The sequence below is a fragment of the Zeus faber genome, assembly GCF_960531495.2.
Source record: "Zeus faber genome assembly, chromosome: 1".
Taxonomy (NCBI): domain Eukaryota; kingdom Metazoa; phylum Chordata; class Actinopteri; order Zeiformes; family Zeidae; genus Zeus; species Zeus faber.
In genome coordinates, this window is record NC_137193.1 from 45,689,346 (window position 1) to 45,710,656 (window position 21,311).

At 42.4% G+C, this 21,311-nt stretch overlaps 1 protein-coding gene across 1 annotated transcript in view; it reads left to right on the forward strand.

The window, feature by feature from the left end:
* Positions 1 to 21,311, forward strand: part of ap3d1 (adaptor related protein complex 3 subunit delta 1) — a 34,310-nt gene that overhangs the window by 4,225 nt on the left and 8,774 nt on the right. Inside the window, exons 3-27 of the mRNA XM_080001704.1 lie at positions 305 to 385; positions 1,274 to 1,354; positions 1,512 to 1,619; positions 1,748 to 1,877; positions 4,340 to 4,479; positions 4,603 to 4,676; positions 4,780 to 4,829; positions 5,138 to 5,187; positions 5,593 to 5,641; positions 7,428 to 7,573; positions 7,879 to 8,027; positions 8,182 to 8,412; positions 8,807 to 9,038; positions 9,514 to 9,659; positions 9,901 to 10,042; positions 11,097 to 11,168; positions 11,356 to 11,431; positions 11,767 to 11,966; positions 15,330 to 15,403; positions 15,814 to 15,837; positions 17,125 to 17,293; positions 17,375 to 17,515; positions 18,391 to 18,444; positions 19,897 to 19,998; positions 20,350 to 20,508. Coding sequence (XP_079857830.1) covers positions 305 to 385; positions 1,274 to 1,354; positions 1,512 to 1,619; positions 1,748 to 1,877; positions 4,340 to 4,479; positions 4,603 to 4,676; positions 4,780 to 4,829; positions 5,138 to 5,187; positions 5,593 to 5,641; positions 7,428 to 7,573; positions 7,879 to 8,027; positions 8,182 to 8,412; positions 8,807 to 9,038; positions 9,514 to 9,659; positions 9,901 to 10,042; positions 11,097 to 11,168; positions 11,356 to 11,431; positions 11,767 to 11,966; positions 15,330 to 15,403; positions 15,814 to 15,837; positions 17,125 to 17,293; positions 17,375 to 17,515; positions 18,391 to 18,444; positions 19,897 to 19,998; positions 20,350 to 20,508 — 2,880 coding nt within the window. The remainder of the gene's footprint in view (positions 1 to 304; positions 386 to 1,273; positions 1,355 to 1,511; positions 1,620 to 1,747; positions 1,878 to 4,339; positions 4,480 to 4,602; positions 4,677 to 4,779; positions 4,830 to 5,137; positions 5,188 to 5,592; positions 5,642 to 7,427; positions 7,574 to 7,878; positions 8,028 to 8,181; positions 8,413 to 8,806; positions 9,039 to 9,513; positions 9,660 to 9,900; positions 10,043 to 11,096; positions 11,169 to 11,355; positions 11,432 to 11,766; positions 11,967 to 15,329; positions 15,404 to 15,813; positions 15,838 to 17,124; positions 17,294 to 17,374; positions 17,516 to 18,390; positions 18,445 to 19,896; positions 19,999 to 20,349; positions 20,509 to 21,311) is intronic.

Sequence of the window (21,311 nt, forward strand, 5' to 3'; positions counted from 1 at the left end):
TCACTGTTGTTATTTTGGTCGTTTTTTTGAATTCCTCTGAATGGCCCGAATGCTATAGGTTATTATTTTTTTTGTTTGTTTGTTTGTTTTTTTCCCCCTCTACCCGTTTCAATGTGTTAAAAAGCACTATTTTTATGTATAGCCTCGCTCCACATTTAGACTAATGTAACTCACTGTGATTGGCGTCCACGCTCAGTTTGAAAGCTTTTTGCCTAATACGTGAGGCATCTCTGCGCTCCACAGGGAAAAGCCACATTCCCTCCCCCCCCCCCGCTCACTCACATGCTCCTTTCTCTCATTATAGCTTCAGATGCTGGGCTACGATGTCAGCTGGGCCGCCTTCAATATTGTGGAAGTCATGAGCTCCTCCAAGTTCACTTACAAGGTGAGGCTGATGATGCGAGACACCAGAAATCTAACTTAGGCAGATCATGGAACCCGATTATGTCACTACTAAAGATCGGGGTTTGTGTTGTGAACATGGACCTGAACAATGAAGAATATTACAATGGAGCCAGTTTTAGTCTTAAGGAGCAAGTCTGCGTTTTGGGCCAAAGGTAACGCTAGATGAGAAACGTTTGTTCCCGACTGGTGTCTACAATGGATAACTGTTGTGCTAGTTGTTACAGAGTAATAGACACATTCATTTTCTTCTTATTTTGATATTTTTGGTATTGGGACTTAGAAGGTAGCTGGGAAGTATCGTGCGTAGTACAAGTGTCTGTGGAGAGAGAGAACCAAGTCAAAATCAGTGGGTCATATTTTGTTATTGAAAGTTTGTTTGCAATGGCATGCAAACACTGAACGACTTTGCATGAATATTCACTTATTGATTTGTTTTGATTACTCTTTCATTTCCTATTTTGAGTCTGTGATCAAGGAAGCAGATATTTGCTGCCGAGTGTTGAGTTTGAAATCGCATGGGAGTCTCATTTGGAAAAACGTATTGCCTGGAAATGTAGCCAAAATCTCTTAAATAATAATAAATATATTATTGTTGAAAATGGCAGATGCCCGCTTAATTCTACTGTAACTAATTTCTTTCTACAAAACTTAAAAATTCCTAATAAATTAGATAGTTTATATTGGTTGTACCAGACTACAATTAAATTCGAAACAGGGTTATCTTTTACTTTAATATACCAGGTATTCCCTATGTTATCAGTTTAGTGTTCTACTTTGATTGTCTGAAATTTCAACACTCTGGAAATTTAGAACGATGCTGTATTATTATCATAGCTCATTAATACATGCTCCTTCCTGTCCCCTGCAGAGGATTGGATACCTGGCTGCCTCTCAGTGCTTTCACGAGAGCACTGATGTCATCATGCTGACCACCAACCAGATCAGGAAGGTTAGTGATGCGCTAGTTTTCAAAAAAACGTAATAAGATGTATCTACTGGTGTGTGTGCTTCTATAATCTCTACTTCCACCTCCCTCCCTGATATCGTCCAGGTTTGTGTGTTTATTATTATCGTCACCCTACCCTATGTTCATTATTCTCTCCCAGGATCTCAGCAGTCCAAATCAGTATGACACGGGTGTTGCTCTGACCGGCCTCTCGTGCTTCGTGACCCCTGACCTAGCACGGGACCTGGCCAATGACATCATGACTTTGGTGCGTAGCTGAGAGAGCCGGTGTCTTTTATTTTTATTATTTTTTATTTTTTTATGCTCTTTCTCTATCTTATTGGTACAGATTATTCTGTCCTGAAAATGTATTATTTATTTTTCTTTACTCCGTAGATGTCTCACACTAAGCCCTACATCAGGAAGAAAGCAGTGTTGATCATGTACAAGGTGTTTCTGAAGTACCCAGAATCCCTGCGTCCTGCTTTCCCGAGGCTTAAAGAGAAGCTGGAGGACCCTGATCAAGGTAATGGACCAAGACATGGTATTATCTCTACAAGTTAGTGGAGTTGGGATCCAAATTTCCAAGAACCGTGGATTTGATAAGACACATAGATTTAGATTCTGCTGATCTCACCTTATGTTCTTGTCGTGGCGCGGTAGCAGGCGGGCAAATGTTTTAATTATCCATCCAATGAGTAATTTCCAGAAGCGCCACGTTCTGGCGTGTTTGTTTACACTGGCTCCCACATGCAGATACCGTAAAGCACCATGGCGTAAAAAATATTGCTGTAAAGCAGTTCTGCCACTTATTTGCGACATAGCGATAGAAAGTATATCGGGTGCGCACACACTTCTGTTTACTTCCTGGACCGTGGCTGACTGCAGCAAACCCTCAAAAGTTTGTCTTAGCTTCACTAAATGTTTTTTTATTTTAACTTATATTTTTCCATTCCTTATTTGAATAGTTTGGTTTGTAATTGTTTTTGTTGATCATTCCTTTATAAGAAAGAGTAATATTCATTTTTATAAATGAAGGGAAAAAATAACCTTCCTGTCACAATTGACAGTTTACTGATTATGGCCTAAATTTGCCAAGAATAAAGGTACGCTAATTTTTGTTTTTGAAATATTTGTCCTTATTTATTTATTTTTCTCTCAAAAAAATATTGGCATCGAAACAGAGATTCAATAACCGGAATCTGAATTTATAAAATTTAAATGATACGCAACCCTACAATTTAGATGGCTGGATGCTGTGTGTCTCAGGTGTTTGAGCTTTGACTATTTATCCTTTCTGTCGGCTACAGACATGCTCACGCCAGCGTGAGGAAGCCGAGTCTCTGGTGGTTTCCGAATATAGGGACAGACGCTCTGTTACCTCGGCTTTATGAACTATTCATCATGCAGAGAAATGAGAATACAGACTGCTCATTGACGATGTCGCCAGAGCAGACTTGCAATGTTCAGCAGCCCACGGCACTTTTTATCACTTATGGAAACGCTATGGTAGTTCAATATTTGTAATTTTTTTCAAGTATGGTAAAGTTTGAAAATGGACACCAATGATGATAGAGCTGGGTATTGGGCAGGATCTCACTATTCAATTCAACACAGATTCAATTTGATATTGAGATTGATGTGATTCTATATTAATATACACTGATCAGCCACAACATTAAAACCACCACTAATAACTACTAATATTTTGTACCTCCCCCTTGTGCCAACAAAACAGCTCTGACCCGTTGAGGCATGAGACTCCTCCACAAGACCTCTGAAGGGTCCTGTGGTATCTGGCACCAAGACGTTAGCAGCAGATCTCTAAGTTCTGTAAGTTTTGAGGTGGGGCCTCCATGGATCAGGCTTGTTGTTCCAGCACATCCCACAGATGCTCGGATTGGACTCTTACCCCGGCCATCCACATGATGTAGAAGAAAATGTGATTCATCAGACCAGGCCATCTTATTCCATTGCTCCATGGTCCAGTTCTGACGCTCATGTGCCCATTGAAGGCGCTTTCGGAGGTAGACAGGGGTCAGCATGGACACTCTGACCGGTCTGCGGCTACGCAGCCCCATACACAGCAAGCTGTGATGCACTGTGTGTTCTGACACCTTTCTATCATAGCAGCATTTACTTTTTCAGCAATTTGTGCTACAGTAGCTCTTCTGTGGGATTGGACCAGACGGGCTAGACTTCGCTCCCCACACGCATCAATCAGCCCATGGGTGCCCATGACCCGCTCACCAGTTCACCGGTTGTCCTTCCTTGGACTACTTTTGGTAGGTACTAACCACTGCATAGCGGGAACACGCCACAAGACCTGCTGTTTTGGAGATGCTCTGACCCAGTCGTCTAGTAATCACAATTTGGTCCTTGTCAAAGTGGCTAGTAAGATATCCCACCCCTTGACAGGTGCCATTGGAACCAAATGAACAATGTTATTCAGTCAGTGGTTATAATGTTGTTGCTGATTGGTGTCTAGCAATTACCTAGATTTACCATCTTTTCAATATACCATCTGATATGCGTTACAAAAATATTTCAAAGAACAATTTCATTGAATACAGAAATGTAATATTCAAATTAATTAACTACTGTAGTGTTATTTAATTTAGTGGGAATTGGTTACAGAACTTCCAAGCAAAATATTGATATTATAATTTTTTTATTTATTTATAATTTCAAACTAATAGAATATGATTTAATGATATGTAGAGTATTGTTTTTTTTAAACCCAGCCCTAAATGATAATTTTAAAAAAAAGTAGGGTGACCGAAATAGGCAGCAGCTGCTAAATGCTTTTTGTGAAAAATACTAATTTCGACCGGATTTACACATGAGTTTTTGCAACTGCTCTGGCGTAACAAAATTTGCAGTGGTGTTGAGTGGATATTTTTCATATTCTGTTTAAAGATTTTGGGTATCTATTGGGCGCTTCTCTTGAATGATGCCAAATGGTTTTATTTGTGTTTCCATTTTTAGGTGTCCAATCAGCAGCAGTGAACGTCATTTGTGAGTTGGCCAGAAGAAACCCTAAGAACTACCTGTCTCTAGCCCCACTCTTCTTCAAACTCATGACCTCCTCCACCAACAACTGGGTCCTCATTAAGATCATCAAACTAGTAAGTCAGCCAGCTCCGTGGGTGCTCTGTGTTGATCTCCTGACAATCATTCAACCATAGTTTATAGACCATAGGTGACCTGAGGTTGTATGGTAACGACAGCCTATGTTTTGTGTTCTACAGTTTGGTGCACTCACACCCCTGGAGCCGCGGTTGGGGAAAAAGCTCATTGAACCCCTCACAAACCTGATCCACAGGTGAGACATCTCCACAAACTCCTTTTCTAATGACTCTGCACCAAGGATGGGTGTCGATGGAGTGGGCGTGTCAGTAATAGTTCTTTATCTTTCCCTTGCACAGTACATCCGCCATGTCTCTGCTGTATGAATGTGTCAACACAGTGATTGCAGGTCAGTACTGCTGTGCTTTGGGTGCTATGGAGGTACCGGAGTCCCATTCTGGCTTTTCTTGACACAAACAAAATTTGCTCTAAACAAAACTACCATAACGAAGATAATGCCAGTTTTTAGTATTAACGCTTCAAGAAAACCCAACTTATAGTGTGATCACATTATAAGACATTTAATTTTAGCTCCAAACAAACTTCAGGGTTGTGCTTTGTTGTCCGGATGTCTTTAGAATGTAAAAGTACAGTAGTAGTTATGTAAATGCAGTTCCAGATTCGGATCTCATTTTCTTTCTTTGTCTTGCGTTGCAGTGTTGATCTCTCTGTCCTCCGGGATGCCAAACCACAGTGCTAGTATTCAGGTAAGACTGAACGTCTACTTGTTTCTGTCTGTGGTGAGGACTTCATTAACCCTTTCCACTCCGGTTGAATCACATGGCACCTTCCTACTCTTTTTCTGTTCTGTTCATATGTCTGTCTCCACTAAAACGTTTTCAATCTAGAGATTCACCTACTGGCCAGACAAATCTTATCAAGGCTTCATGGTATTAATCCTTGTGGCTGTCAAGTATGCATGAAATACCCAATTAGTGTGTTGTTTTCTTGAATACCACTTATCTTTGTCTCATTTGGTGTGTTTGCCTTCATGTCAACAAAATGAAACTGGTGTGGAAAGGTATACAATGGTGATAATCTCCCTTTTCCCTTCTCCCACTCCTCTATTCCGTTCTTTCCCTGTTTGCTCTTGTTCTCTCTCTTTTCCCCAGCTCTGTGTACAGAAACTGCGAATCCTGATAGAAGACTCGGACCAGAACTGTGAGCCCTCTGTCAATGCCTGCAGTGTGTCATTCTCTCATTGTCTGCGTGTTTCTGAGTAGCATCCATTTAGAGGACAACAACGTAGCCCCCTTCCAGTCTCTGGATAACTCGAAGATATTTCCCAGTGGTCATAATTAGGTGGCTGACTTGAAATGCCACTGCACTTAGGTCACAATCATTTGGCTGTTTTGACAAATGGTGCATACAAGACAAAAGACTCAAATAACACTCCTCAGTAAAGCGGCGAGTGTGTCCACGCTGCAACGCTGAAGCTTAGGTTGATGCCTATTGCCATTCGAGTTATCTGAGCCTTTTTATTTGCCTAAGTTGTGGTGTATGTAGAGAGTAGATGATAGACCTGTGATTCTGAACCTGGGCATTTGTTTGTTTTTCATATGGTTTAGTTGAAGGTCCTGTACCAATACTTTACTATACTACATTTCAAATGGGTGAAAGACCCTGGACCCACACAAGATTTTGTTGGTGGTGACACCAAACTGTTGGGTTTTGGAGCCTAGTAACTCTCAAACAGAGTTTTGCAACCTCCAGAAGACTAATACAATGCTTCTCCACTTCCCCTATCCCCGCAAAAAAATTACAAGTATGAAAAAAGAATGAAATATCTCAGGTATTAAAATTAACAATAAGCCAAACTGCTTTAACCCTCAAGGTTTTCTACAATTTACTCTAGCCGTGGACATTTTTGCAAAGTCCTTGATTCATAGTTTGCAACTTCATAATTGCTTGATTTATGACTTTGAGTTTAACTTTGCACCAGCGAGGTGGACAGAGCATGTTCTCATTTGTAATTGCCTGCTTACAGTTACACATGCATCTGTTTTAAACGTAACCCAAAGATCACATCCCCAAGTTGCAAACGTAGATTCTCATTTATAGACTCACACCGCCATCAAAGTGCAAAGTCTTTGCGCCAATGTTTTGGTGTCACGTAATGAAGTATCTGCACCAATGGACAGGCGTCGTGGGGATTACATTCTTAGTTTCAGTCATGCTGTGGACTGAGAGCTCTTACCTGCTGCACTGACCATCCTCTTCAAGTTCACTGCCATACAGGCCCACTTATTGATTCAAGAACCTGAGAGGTGTTTGTCTCTGTCAGAGGGCCCCTGGCTTTGAGACCAGTAGAGAATAGAAAGGTTAACATGATTCAGCACATTTTTGTTTTTGCTCACTTAAAGAGCAGAGTAGCTGCCAAGGACTGTGAACAAGCGGTAGGGGAAACAAAATGTCCACATCCTTTTGTGTGTGTATGTGGTTGTGTGTTCTTACCATCCTGTTCTTTCCCTATTGTTTTTTGTGTGAGTTTCTTTCCCTTTTTGTCATTAGATTTGTCATGTGTAATTAGAAATCACTATGTTAATCTTTTTTAAGATTGTTTTCACCTCAGTATTTACAAGTATTTACTCTTACATTGTTAGTAGTTATCAGTATAGATAAAAGTAAAATCATAAAATTTAGACAGGCCAAATGCTTGATATATATGAAATTTCAAATATACCTTGAGTTGTTTTTTTTTTTTTACTTTACAAGGCATTCATAATGTCAGTTTAAGTAAATAATGGCCTAAAAATCCTAGTTGTTTTGAACAGATACATTTATTACCAACAGCACTGGTGTGTGTGTGTGTGTGTGTGTGTGTGTGTGTGTGTGTGTGTGGGTGTGTGTGTGTGTGTGTGTGTGTGTGTGTGTGTGTGTGTGTGTGTGTGTGTGTGTGTGTGTGTGTGGGTGTGGGTGTGGGTGTGTGTGTGTGTGTGTGTCACAGTGAAGTACCTGGGCCTGCTGGCCATGTCCAAAATTCTGAAGACCCACCCCAAGTCTGTGCAATCTCACAAGGACCTCATCCTCCAATGTCTTGATGACAAGGATGAGTCCATCCGTCTCAGGGCCCTGGACCTGCTTTACGGCATGGTATGGAGCCAAGAACCTTGACTTTCACTACTGTTGCTTTCGGCTGATATGTGAGGAAACCAATCTGTCTCACTTTTAAATGTTTTGTCACCATTTCAGTCTTCTGTAAGTGGGACTGTGAAGTGTCTTATTGATCTTCAGAGTACAGTGATTAGTGCCTGTTATTTAGCTCTTCATTTAACTGTTAACTTTTGTCCTTCCAACAGGATTTAGATGAAGCAAGATTCTTTGATAACTCAACACCCTTGTGGGTTTTCATTCATTTGTTTAAAATCAAACGTAGGCAATGTGTTGTAATGTTCCAGGTGTCCAAGAAGAACCTGATGGAGATTGTGAAGAAGTTAATGCTGCACGTGGACAAAGCAGAGGGGACTACGTACAGAGATGAACTGCTAACCAAGATCATTGACATCTGCAGCCAGAGCAACTACCAATATATCACTAACTTTGAATGGTCCGTATCCATTTTCTGTTTAATGCCGTCTGAATCTTGAGGCTGTACCTCACGCTTTGCCTTTGGATTGTTAGAAAAAACATGTCAATATTTGCACACACTTTTTGTGTCCCAAGCGGAAATCCAACCGCACCTTTCAACATTCTGCTTGCAGGTACATCAGCATCCTGGTGGAATTGACCAGATTGGAGGGCACGCGGCACGGCCACCTCATTGCTTCTCAGATGCTGGACGTAGCCATCCGGGTGAAAGCCATCCGAGCCTTCGCTGTGGCCCAGATGGCCACTCTGCTGGACAATGCCCACCTTCTGACAGGCAACACGCAGCGCAACGGCATTTGTGAAGTGCTATACGCGGCAGCCTGGATCTGCGGAGAGTTCTCAGAGTATGTGAATAATCCCTAGGCACTGCACTGTGCATCAATAAATCTATAACTGTGACTCATACAAGAGGAAAGCAGACAGTTCTTGGCAGTTCCCCACCTGTTACTTTAACACTTAGTTACGATAACACTTAAGTTACAGTGATTTAAGGGCTAACATCTCACTAATATATTCATGTTGCAGTGCTCGGTGTATATGGAGCTATTATTGGGAATACAAGCAAGATAAATACATTTTTCAATTTACATTAATTTATTTGAACAATATTACAATATCGCAAGTTCCCCCATTTATAAATATGTATAATAAGTATTATGTATTTTAGAGGTTTGGCTTTACGCAAACTTTACTTTGGAACAGAATTGTACAGTAAGTATGTCCCTTTCTTCCTTCCAGGCACCTGGAGAACCCCATGCAGACGCTGGAGGCCATGCTCCGGCCCAAGGTGGCCACGCTGCCCGGCCACATCCAGGCGGTGTACGTGCAGAATTCTGCCAAGCTGTTTGCCACTGTGCTGCGAAGCCAGGAGGGGAACACGGATGGCATCGCGGCCCAGGAGACCAGCCAGCTCATGATAGACAGACTGCCCCTCTTTGTGCAGAGCGCCAACCTGGAGGTGCAGGAGAGGGTAAGACAGAGGAGGACAAACTTCCCGCTGGCAATGCATCAACCTGGGCTGAAATCTCTGTGTAATGTTTAATTTTTTATCTTGGGAAGTTAAGTTAAATATTAAAACTGGTCTAAATTTCTGGTAAAATTGGGTGAGTTCTCATCAATATAATTTGTACCTCTTCCTGTGGACATAGGTGACGCTAGAGTAGGGTGGTCACGGTTATACATTTTCGCTGATAATTGTCAAGGAAATTATTGCAATAATTGTGACAGCATCTGCTGTTATTTAAGTTACTGCTTGTGCTGCTGCTCCTACCACTCTGGTATCCCACACTGTCATCTAATCATTTGGGATAGCATGTTAAATGATATCCCGACTAAAATATCTGGTGGGGGCATAGTGGTAACTTTTAAGCCAAATGGGAGGCACACTAGATGTCAGTGGGATTGATTCAGTTCCATATGGAAGTGTCCTGTGCTTCCCACCCCAGGCGTCCTGCATCCTGCAGCTGGTGAAGTACATCCAGAAGCTGCAGCAGAAAGACGTTGAGGTGGCGGAGGAGGTCACCGCTCTGTTTGCTGGAGAACTCAACCCAGTGGCCCCCAAGGCGCAGAAGAAAGTGCCTGTCCCTGAAGGGTGGGTTACCAAACACACACTGCCAAACAAACCAATCTGTTTATTTTTGTCTTATTTGCTGTTTTGTTTACAACAACTTTAAAGGGAGATTCAGTATTAGCTTTGCTCGAATGAGCTTTTCCACATACAACATTTGTCTCTCATGGTAATTCTTTTAAAGTAAATAAATAAATAATGTGCTGTATCACATTTTGCAAAAAAACAAAACAAAATTGTTGTTGTTTTTTCTTTTGTTTTGCAGTCTGGATTTGGATGCCTGGATCAACGAACCACCATCTGAAAGCGAGTCTGAGGACGAGAAGCCCAAGGCTATATTTACAAAGGAGGAGCCCAAACATTCCCGGCCACGACACACAGAAGTGGACGAGAAGGAGCTGGCAAGGGTAGGTTGGCTCTGAGCCAGAAGTGGACTGAATGGAATGTGCGATATCTTTTTTTTTTTTTTTTTTTTTTTTTGTTGTTTCAAAGTCTTTCTGCTTCAGTGGATTCCCTGCTCCAAGTTTAATTTCATCATAATCAAATTAAACCTCAGTAAATGATAATGTATGAAACATTTTTATTCTCGTGATGATACATGATAATTAAGGGCAGGACAGTTCACTTTAAAAGCGTAAAATTAGCTTATTATAATAATACATGTCTGTCTACCTATTGTGGAAGAGACATTTATTGACTTCGATCGGAACATAACACAAATGGCTTTTCCTGAACCCCGTTGATGGAACCTTGGATAATTCACATTATATTTATTGTTACAGTTCTAAAATTGCCTTAAAATTCCCCTTTTTGGATGGAAACATATGAAAGAAGAAACAGTCTTGATTTGTCACACAACACACCACACTACAACACATGCTTGCACACACACACACGCACATGCTTTGGATGGTGGTCGGTGAAATGGTTCCTCTGCATTTAACCCATCCTGGCTTGTCCTTCCTCCGGGGGCACAGCCAGGAGCAGTGGGCAGCATACGTGGACGCGCCCGGGGACCAGGTGACAAGTGTCCATCGCTGGTCAGACGATGATGTGTCCATGTTTTTGAGGGGGGTCCTTACTGACGTGAGGTGGAGGAAACCCCATGTGAGCACGGGGAGAACATGGACAATGTTCACACATTGTCCATGCCAATGCTCCACACAGAAAGGCTCCTATTTGGGAGATAACCCGCCGGAGCACGGTGCCAACAGCGCCCCAGGAATCGAACACAGGACCTTCTTGCTGTGAGGCAGCAGTGCAATGCACTGCGCCACCGTGCCACATATGATTGTGGATCTTACGTTTTTACAAAAAGATCCTGCTAAAATGATTACGATTGGTGATTATGTAGTAATAGCGACAGTCTAGCGACAACCAAGACAGACTATGAAGGCATCGGCTGACTTGTTTATTTGTATTATTCCTGTGCCTAAACTGCAATTTTGTTCCCACCTTTAGAGAAGAGAAGTGAGGAAACAGGAGCAAGCCAACAACCCGTTCTACATCAAGGCCTCGCCGTCCTCTCAGAAGGTACCCTCCCTGATAGACCGCTGGGTTATAAATAAACACCTACTGCTCCACACTCCTAAACCATATGCAATTAAACAAGGGATCCCCAAAATAACAAAAGATTATCGCTAACGGCGTCTCTTAACCAGTTTGTGTCTAGTCAGGACATTGAACCGCTTGTTGGGTGTTTTTTGTCTTGTGCGTGCAGGTGTACCAGGACGCTCCAGGAGTGGAGCACATCCCAGTGGTGCAGATCGACCTCAGTGTGCCTCTCAAAGTCCCTGGTGGGTCAAATTGGCCTCAGTCCTCCACTTAGCACTCTTAAAATGACAAAAGTCTAAATGGTCCGTGGCAAAGCACAAATGGGCATGCTCTACGTTCAATTAATTGAGCTCCTTATTTTTCCTCCTTTCCTATCTGCTTTCATACATTTCTTTATATCTAAATTAGTCAAGTTCTTCTGCATCAACATTTCGAATGTTCTAAAGTCCTCAGCCTACCCCTGAACCTTATCCTGCTGAATATTTACCTGTAGAGAGGAATCCAATCCAAGACCTCTCTTCTCTGCTGGCGTGTCTGACATCCATTTGTAAAAATAATTCCATGCACTCTTCCTCAGGTCTGCCAATGTCCGACCAGTACGTGAAGCTGGAGGAGGAACGTCGGCAAAAAGAGAAGGCAGAGAAGAAGAAGAAAGAGAAGAAGAAGAGGAAAGAGAAGCGTAGTGGGCGGGGAAAGAAACACGACTCAGGCCCAGAGAGCGAGGAGGACATCACGCCAGCGCACATGGTGGACATTGTTACAGAGGAGATGCCAGAGGTAGGCTGGAAATAGTATTCCCCTGAACTCTTTGTCATGTTCCTCAAACCATTTTTGAACATTTTTTGCAGTGTGGCGGTTAGAGGTGTGAATCTTCACTGGCCTCACGATTCGATTACGATTCACCTGTCAACGATTCTAGATGCATCTCAATGTATCGCATCCCCAGTTTTCTATATGGGCACCTGCGCCAGGGAGAGGCTGAATATGATGGTGAACACTGGTGTAGCAGGTCAGCACAGGTCTTCAGAACATGTCCAGGGATGCCGTCCCAACCGGCTGCTTTCCTGGTGTTCACCTGCCTCAGAGCCATCACGTTGTTCTCTGAGATGCTGAGTCTGCGCTCACCTCTGGTGGCGGAACTCGGTTCTGTTGTGCTAACCAGGGGACTAATGCAAAAGCGTCAGCATTTACCGTGGTGGTAGCTCTGCCTATGTAGTCCGTAAAAGTCCGTAATCCCTGCCACATGTGTACTGTGTCAGACCGCTGGAACTGACTCCACCCTTTCCCTGTATCGACACTTTGCCTCTTTCACAGCCCTCCTTAGTTGGTAAGACGCCACTTTGTAATGCTCCATGTTCCCTGACATGAGCTACGATGTAGCGTAAGCAGCTCTGCGCGTGCTCTGTGCGTCCTGTATGGATTTTTCAACCCACGGTATTGCACCATAACCATGGGAGCCACATCTTCCGCTAGCTTAGCAATGAAGTTCGTCATCACTTCCGTATACTCTGACATCATCAGGGTTGGAGCGAAACACGGCCCAGTCAACATTTCTCAGCACGTCCTGCAGCGTGGCTTCTGATTGGCCGGTCAAGCACTTGATCTCCTTCGTCACTGGAGCTTCCCTAACGCGATGGAGATAATTCAATTTTGAGTAGGCTGTTATTTTAATCACAATGAAATCAGTTAATTAGAAATTAATGGTAGGGTCCGCGTTTGTTTTTTTTCCATGTAGACCTAATTATATTTCTATCTCCCGATTATGTTCTGTCACTGCATCGATGCATCTTAAAATTGAGAAATTTCCACACCTCAAGTGACACGACACATTATCCTGATGAAAGAGGCCACTGCCAACAGGGAATACCGTTGCCATGAGGTGTGTACTTGGTCTGCAACAAAGTTTAGGTAGGTGGTACGTGTCAAAGTAACATCCACATAAATGCCAGGACCCAAGGTTCCCCAGTAGAACATTAGCCCAGAACATCACACTGCTTCTGCCGGCTTGCCTTCTTCCCATAGTGCATCCTGGTGCAATCTCTTCCCCAGGTGAATGACGCACTTGTGGCCATCCATATGATATAAGATGAAAGGTGATTCATCAGACAAGACCACCTTCTTCCATTGCTCCATGGTCCAGTTCTGACGCTCATGTGCCCATTGAAGGCGCTTTCGGTGGTGGACAGGGGTCAGCATGGACACACTGACCGGTCTGTGGCTACACAGCCCCATACGCAGCAAGCTGTGATGCACTGTGTGTTCTGACACCTTTCTATCATAGCAGCATTAACTTTTTCAGTAGTCTTTGCTACAGTAGCTCTTCTGTGGGATCAGACCAGACGGGTTAGACTTTTCTCCCCACGTGCAAACAATGAGCTTTGGGCGCCCATGATTAGGGCTGAAAATTATTGGGGAAAATAATCCAATTCCCAATTTTTATTTTTTATTTTTTAAGACCAATATTGTGATTGCAATTTAGTATGTAAGTTCCTTATCTTCTGTATTATTCACATAACACAAGCAAAAATCATTCTATAGTATGTCCAACACAACATTGGATACAGTCAACATATAAACTGCTCTTTCCTATAGGCCAAGCTCACATGTTAGGATAAAATGAGATGAATTGATGCATGAATTCATATAATTGACATATCTTTATTTCACTATTGAATTGTATAAAGAAAAACCTTCAATCACAGTAGAATATTGACTGATTGATTAAACTTCAAGCCTTGTAATTGTTTGAATCTGAAAATTAACATTCAAAAGATATGCAGTGTTTCGGCAGCCATTCCATGCGCTCAGGGACAGCTTTATGCTCATTTAAAAAAAAAAAAAAAAAAAATTTTTTAATTAAAAACAAACAGACGCAGTGTTCTGGAGGAGGGCTCCCTCTGGACTACAGGTGTTCCGGGCTCTGTACACGCCCCGCACAGCGCACCGCAACTTAGGACGGAGGCGCGGTGTCATTGAGTCACAGAGAAAGTGCGCACGGTTTGGTTCCATTGGGAGATGTAAAATAAAATAGACATGGTTCTGGCGCGCCGAATCCGATCATGGGAAGCCCATAGTTGGCGCGCACATCGCTGGTACGCATATCTTCAGTACTGTTGGGGGGGGCAGGTGCGCAAATTGCGCCCCGATCGCTCCCTCTCCGCTACATCCCTCGGATTGCATCAGATGCTACGACCTTGTGCTCGTGGTTCTGTAACCACTGTCACTGTTGTGGTAACTGAAAATTGCAGTGGTAGTCGGTACGTGCAGCTGTCCTATCATGTGAGCGTGATCCGATCACACAATGTATCTGTCATGGACGTACAACAGATATACCAGACCAAGACCAAATGATAAGAACATTTTGAAAATAAACTCAAAATGCTCGGACAACAATGCAAAAGATATTGAATAGTCAATGTTTTCTCATGAACATACAACTGAATGAAAATCGTAATTGGCCAAAATCGGAATCTGCAGGTCAGACGGGTAAAAAATATATAAATCTGAAATCAGAATCAGCCAAGAAAATTGAAATCGGTGCATCTCTAGTTGGTAAACATCGGTAACTTTACGAGATGATGCAATTCAAGGGGTATATCCTAATGAGATACATTTTTATATATAGTAAGTCATGGAAGCTTGTATACTGGCTACGGTGTGAATAACTGATGGAGTAATTTAGTTGCAGTAACTCAAAAGCCACGGACAATCCCTGTTACACTATTTTGCTACTATTTTCCCAAGGTTGGCAAGTCTGTATATATTAGATGGATGGATGGATAAATGGAAAGGTACATTATTCATCCCCGGAGGGAAATTCCAGTGTGAAAACAACTCACATCCAAATATGCAATACTAATAATAAGGAAATATAATAAAGAGTAGAAAAAAGCACGGCGATACTAAAGGCAAAAATAAATTTAAAAATGACTGAAAAAAACAAGAGGTTAGAGCAACGCGACTTGGTTGGGGCGCACTGAGTGAGGACAGTCCGCTGCACCAGGGGCAAGCCGGCCCCCGTGGACACGGGGAAGGTGCAGCGAGGTTGAGAGGTTTTTTTTAAATGTATTTATTATTATTATTATTATTATGAGTAGTTTTTTTTTTTAATTAAGCCCTTACCTTTTTTTTTGTTGTCAGAATGCCTTACCCAGTGACGACGATGACAAGGACCCCAACGACCCCCACAAAGCCCTGGACATCGACCTGGACAAGTGAGTCAAGATTTTCTCACGTTTTCAGCAATTACTTTCTAACAGCTATAATATGTTTAGAAACAAATCACTGAGTTCACTTTACAGGGACTTTAATAATTGCCTGTTCCATATTTGATCCTATAGCTGAGGAACACTGAAGTCATATTCTATATCGTTGATATGATCATATAGTTTTGTCTTGGTTTAGGTTCCAGCTATTCTGAAAAGGCACATAATTAGCCTCCTGGCTGCAGTGCGATGGAGGATGTGATCTATTTATTGTTTTTTTTTTTTTGTTTTGTTTGTTTTTTTGTTTTTTTTTCACCCCCCACTTCCCCCTCCATCATCACCCACTCCTCACAGTTCTTTTGCTTTCCTCTTCTCTCTTATGCATACACCCACCCAAAACTGCCACTTTGCCTGGGCAGTTTAGTGGCAACTGCCGGGCACAGGTAAGCGACGCCACAGCAGCAGGACTTTGGTCACATTCTAGAGGGATTGCTGTGATGCTTTGCTTTCTCTCCGTCTTTGTCTCTTTATCTCATTCTCTCTTCACTCATTTAGCTGAATTAGTCCCACCACTAACAGAGCCGTCCTTTCTTGCGTCATCAGAGTGCAGTGCCTGGTTCCTGTTTTTTTTTTTTTTTTTTTTTTTTTTTTTTTTTTTTTTGCCTGACCTTACCTTGCCTCGAAACACTCCTTTTTTTGAAGATACACTCTGCAAATTGTAGCCCTTTGACATACTGCAATATCCAATACCCTCATTTCCTTTTGAAAAACCGACTTCCTCATTTGAAATCTCTACCTTAACAACAACAGCTTGACAATATCAGCAGGTTATGTTGGCAATAAGACTCTAAAAACTCTCAAATAAATTCTAAATAATCTATTCGATCTACTCTGCTCTGAAAGTGACTCCAAAACATGTAAAAATTGATAACTTATTTACTTACTAACTTTTAAGTTTCATTCCTTTTTTTATTTTACTCCAAATTCCTCTTGGCAAGACAATAACTAAATCCAAAAAGCCAATAAAAAACAATAATTAGAAAAACCCCCGATCTCTTGCTCACTGCTGCTGATGTTCTTAAGACCTCACCCCTATTTCTGGGTGAGTTTTCCAGAGGCATGCTGGCATCAGGCGTCCTCTTCCACTGGAGAGATGATGATTGTGTTGCATTGCTCTTTGGAAACTCAGCCCAGGGCCAGTGACCTATAGCCCCCCTCCCCTCCCCAGCACCTCCCTTGTTGATCTTGTTTCGACAAACCCTCCATCCAGATTCTCTTTCTTAAAGTGTATATTCTTTACGGTCCATGAGTGGAATTGACTTTCTAGTAATGGCACATGAACCCTTACAGCGGTCACTTAAGGTCCATCTAAGGCCTTTTGGATGAGCCTTAATTCTTAAGCACCTTCCCAGAAACAACCAGCAGGGGGAACAGTTACAACTATAAAATAACCTCTCAGTCTTATCAGTCCAGCAAGGAGCGTTTTGGTGATGCAGTATTTATCCATTGAGATTCTACATGATTCAAAGTTTGCGCTTTAATCGACTCTCTGGCTGTATCCTACCACTGGTGCCCTTCAATATCTCATCCCCTGATGAGCAGTCTGTAAATATCAAATCTCTATAACAGGAAGGTGGTCACGTTTGTCCAGACGATGCTAAAACTTGACGAAGTGTTTGCTCAAAGAGCACTGACTTGAAAGTTTCATCTTTGTTTGTGTCTGCGTCCAGACCACTTGCAGACAGCGAGAAGCTGCCGGTCAGGTCCCATCGGCCAACTGAAGTGTTGAAAAGCCCAGCAGAGGATGGAGACGCCGAGAGCACGGCCGCTCAAGAGCCCAAGAAGAAAAGCGGCAAGGAGAAGAAGGAGAAGAAAAAGGACAAAGATAAGGGCAGGAAGGTACGGTTGAGACGGACAGGGAAACAACGGGCGGAGGATGAGGAGTAGACTTATTCTAAAGTTCTTGTCCTGGTTTCACAGAAGAGCAAAGAGGAGAAGAAGAAAAAGAAACACAAGCACGAGGACAGAGGGGAGGACCTTCTGGGGGGTCAGTCGGACGAGCCTGCGGTCCAATCAGAAGAGACCGAGATGGAAGCCCCTCCCACCTCCACCCCTGCAGAGGTAAGATCTCACGGTGCAGAATCTGCTCCAAATACAGAAGGAAAGTCTGACTCAAATTAACCTGGAATTATATATAGGCCGTCTAAATCCTGGAAGAATGTCCTTTTATCCAGACTGCTGATTAAAGTCGAAGTGAAAATTGGTAATCTTTGTCCCTTAATGTAAGTGACGTGAGTAATATGAATGCTAATAATGCTATTTGCTAACGCCAGGTCCCATGTACAAAGCAATATCCTTTTTGTAATTATTGATCAAGCCTAAATATCTGGCCCTCAAATGTTGAATCTCTACCCCATTAAACCTTTCAGAGATTTGTGGAAATGCAGAAATAATATAATCTGAATGGTTAATATTTGACCAATGAGCTCATTCGTACCCAAAGTGTCATTTGGTGCCAAACCCAAACCTGCTGGAAAATGCCAATGTAGAAGACACTTTCATTGCAGACACGTAAAATACATGTTATGATTTTGAATGAAGAGCTGACACTATGTACAGAGAAGAAGTATGTGTATATACCATACGTGTGTTCTTTAACAAAAGCACATTTTAATTTCCCCTGGACTTTGAACTCAAGGGCCGGTTTAGTGCTGAATCCAAAGCCGCAAATGCGTTGTTTTAATCATCTCCATTTGCTCTTATCATTGCTCCTCTCTTTCCTCCTCTCAGTCGGCTTTTGCGATCAAATCAAGTATCAGTTACCTTCTTCTCATTGACTTGTGTATTCTCCTGCCAAATACTTGATTTGTTCATGAAATAGAATACTGTAAGCTTTGTATCCATTTTCATGAATGGTACTTACAAATATAAAGCAGCTATTTTGCCCCCTCACCCTCTCACTTCCTCGCTCCCCTCTTCCTCCTTCCCTGTTCTAGGTTTCGGATCTGGATTTCTGGCTCTCAAACGCTCCAGTGTCCTCTAACTCCCAGGTTGAGTTCCCCTCTCTCCCTCTCCCTCCTGTCATTTAGTCCCTATCTGTGTAAACACTCCTTTCTCATCGTGCCACGTCTCTTTAAACCGCCTCATTGGTCTGCTGGCTGCGGTCAGGCCTTTTCCCTCAGCCGGGCCTTATCGCTTTTCATCCTTTGCCACTCTTTGTTTTTCTCTCTTCCACTGTTCACATATTTGAAATGACTTCCTCTTTTTCACAGGTTGTGTGTGTGTGTGTGTGTGTGTGTGTGTGTGTGTGTGTGTGTGTGTGTGTGTGTGTGTGTGTGTGTGTGTGTGTGTGTGTGTGTGTGTGTGTGTGTGTGTGTCAATGCCTGTCCCTCACACTTTCCGTTGCTTGCTGGTTTGTTAGGCCACTGTTGTTGCCCCCCTCCTCCCCCCCGTTGTTGTTGTTGTTGTATCACAGCTGAGCAGAGGGCGACAGAGATTCCCTGTAATCTGTCCTACAGTCACTTCCCGTTCTGCTCGTGCCACTGCACATATTCTCCGACTGCCCACTCCATAACCTCATATGGTGTTGGGACTGTCTGTGTGTCTCCACTCAGCCCCTACATCAAAATCTGTTTTTTACACTTGCACATCATTTCAAACAACCATTTCGCTTCATAACCCAATGGATTAAATAGAGTTAAGGGAGCTTTTTGTGTGATTATGAAGTCCATTAAATTATAACCCTAGAATGCATATGAGTCGAAAATGACCCAACCATTTTATAGGTTTGTTCATATTATTATATTGAATAAATATTGAATACAACAAGTTGAGAAACAATGAGTTGCAACACCTTGATTAAAGATTTCCCGGAATTTTAGATGATTAACCTGGAATTTTGGGGCACCGCCGCTCGTGTCTCACCCTGACTGTACGTCATACAATATCTGGAGAAACTTTATCAGGAATCTTGGTCATTATACAACCTTTTACTAGGGAGGAAATGTGGCTCTCACTTCAAACGTGGTTGCACTCAGGACAGGCTCCAACATGACTGCGTTCCCTCCACCTGTGTGTTGAAGGCACAGCAACAACTCATCCCAGAATAATGGGAATTAAAATGGAGTTGGTTCCAAAATCAGTTATCACCATGTGGCCTCGCTCATGCGTTTATGATCCGATTGGATCCTAAGGTGTATGAACAAAGTGGTATTTAAATATTTTTTTAAATATATTTTTAATCAATTAATTATTTGGTAAAATGTTCTGCAAACTAAAGGAAGTTTGTTCGTTTTAGATGTTGCAGATGGCAATACATGATTCAAATCGTATATAGTTCAATTTTCTTTTCATCCTGTTTCCGTCGTATTGGTGCTCTATGAAAGATCAACACACAAATTGATATCAACATTGTTTCCATTTCTTAATCACCGCTCGCCTCTAACTAGACAGTTGACGCAGTCCGTGCTTTCCAAACTGACATGCTTGCGTTTGCTAAACAGGAAGCAGCGGCGAAGGCAGAGGCCCACACTCCCCCGGCAGCCTCTGGCGCAGCAGCAGACTCTGAGCCCGACGATCCCAAAGACGCCGAGACGGAGGAGACGGTGAGTCTAACGCAATAATTACCACCCGACAAGTGTTGCCGGGAATTAACAGCTCAGAGCGGCTCGACTGGATGTGGTTTCATTAGCAGCTCCTACTCACAGAGGCTTTCCTGAATTAATTAGTGCACACACTAGAGATGGGTTTTTTTGTTTTGTTTGTTTTGATTGTTTCTTTCCAGTGTTTTTTTCTTTTGTATTGGGGTTTTTTTTGTCTCCATTTTTTGTGTCAGGAAGTCAAGACAGAGCATGACAGCTTGACTATCTCACAATGTCAACATCAGACATTAACGCTGACTTTAAACACTGTCTGGTCTCGTTATGTATTCCTTGCGTATTCTTTTTATGCATCAGAAGTCCTCCAAGCAGAAGAAGAAGAAACAGAAAAAGGAGAAGGAAGAGAAGGAGAAGAAAAAGAAGAAGAAGCACCACCACCACCATCACCACGGAGACGCCGGCGGAGATGAGTCTGTGCAGAATGGCACCATAGAGGAGGAGGAGGAGCCCCTGCCGGTCAGTGTTAAACGAGTGAGCAAGGAAGCGGCGCTGCTGTGCTGATTAGCGACACTCCTAACATTCACAGAGCACACAGTAAACACGATGGCTGTGTTTACTGGCTCTGGTTCCCCATTCTCCCCATTGGAGATTTTTAATTTTAAATGATAACTGCGGTGGTGGTGTTTTCTGCTTGATACCAGGCTAAAAAAAAGATAGTGGTAGCGCAGAATATCATATAAATAATAACAAAAAAAAGACAAACAAAAACAGATCTGACACCAGGAGACATAAACACAATAGATACTAAATAACTGTTACATACTTTTTTGGCATGTAACTTTTTAGACTTAAAATGAATAATTGAATGAATAATTAAAAATGAATGATTGTTACCTCTGAAAACCCAGATCATGGAGTAACCATACTTACATCTCCATTGTAGTATTTGCCTGGCAAGGACAGAACCACAAAAGTAAAGTGGTAGTAAGTTCTAGGTAGTAAGTCAAATGGAGGCCTACACTTCCACACTTTCGACACTTCTTTGGTGCCAGAATGTCAATATTGCATATTGACAATGTCTAGTCTTGTATCAGAACACTGATATCACTAGCCGCATATGCCTTCTTTTTTTCTGCAATTGTACAATCATTTACTTCAGATACCTCCAAGTTTCATTCACACATTAAAAGCTAGGGTCGGACCAATCACATAATACTCGTAATTGGATTTGTATCCGTAAAATGTACCCCAATAGCCGTGATTGGATGGCCGAAATCTGAAAAACTGGAAGTTGCCTCAAAAAGGCAGTAACTAAGCTC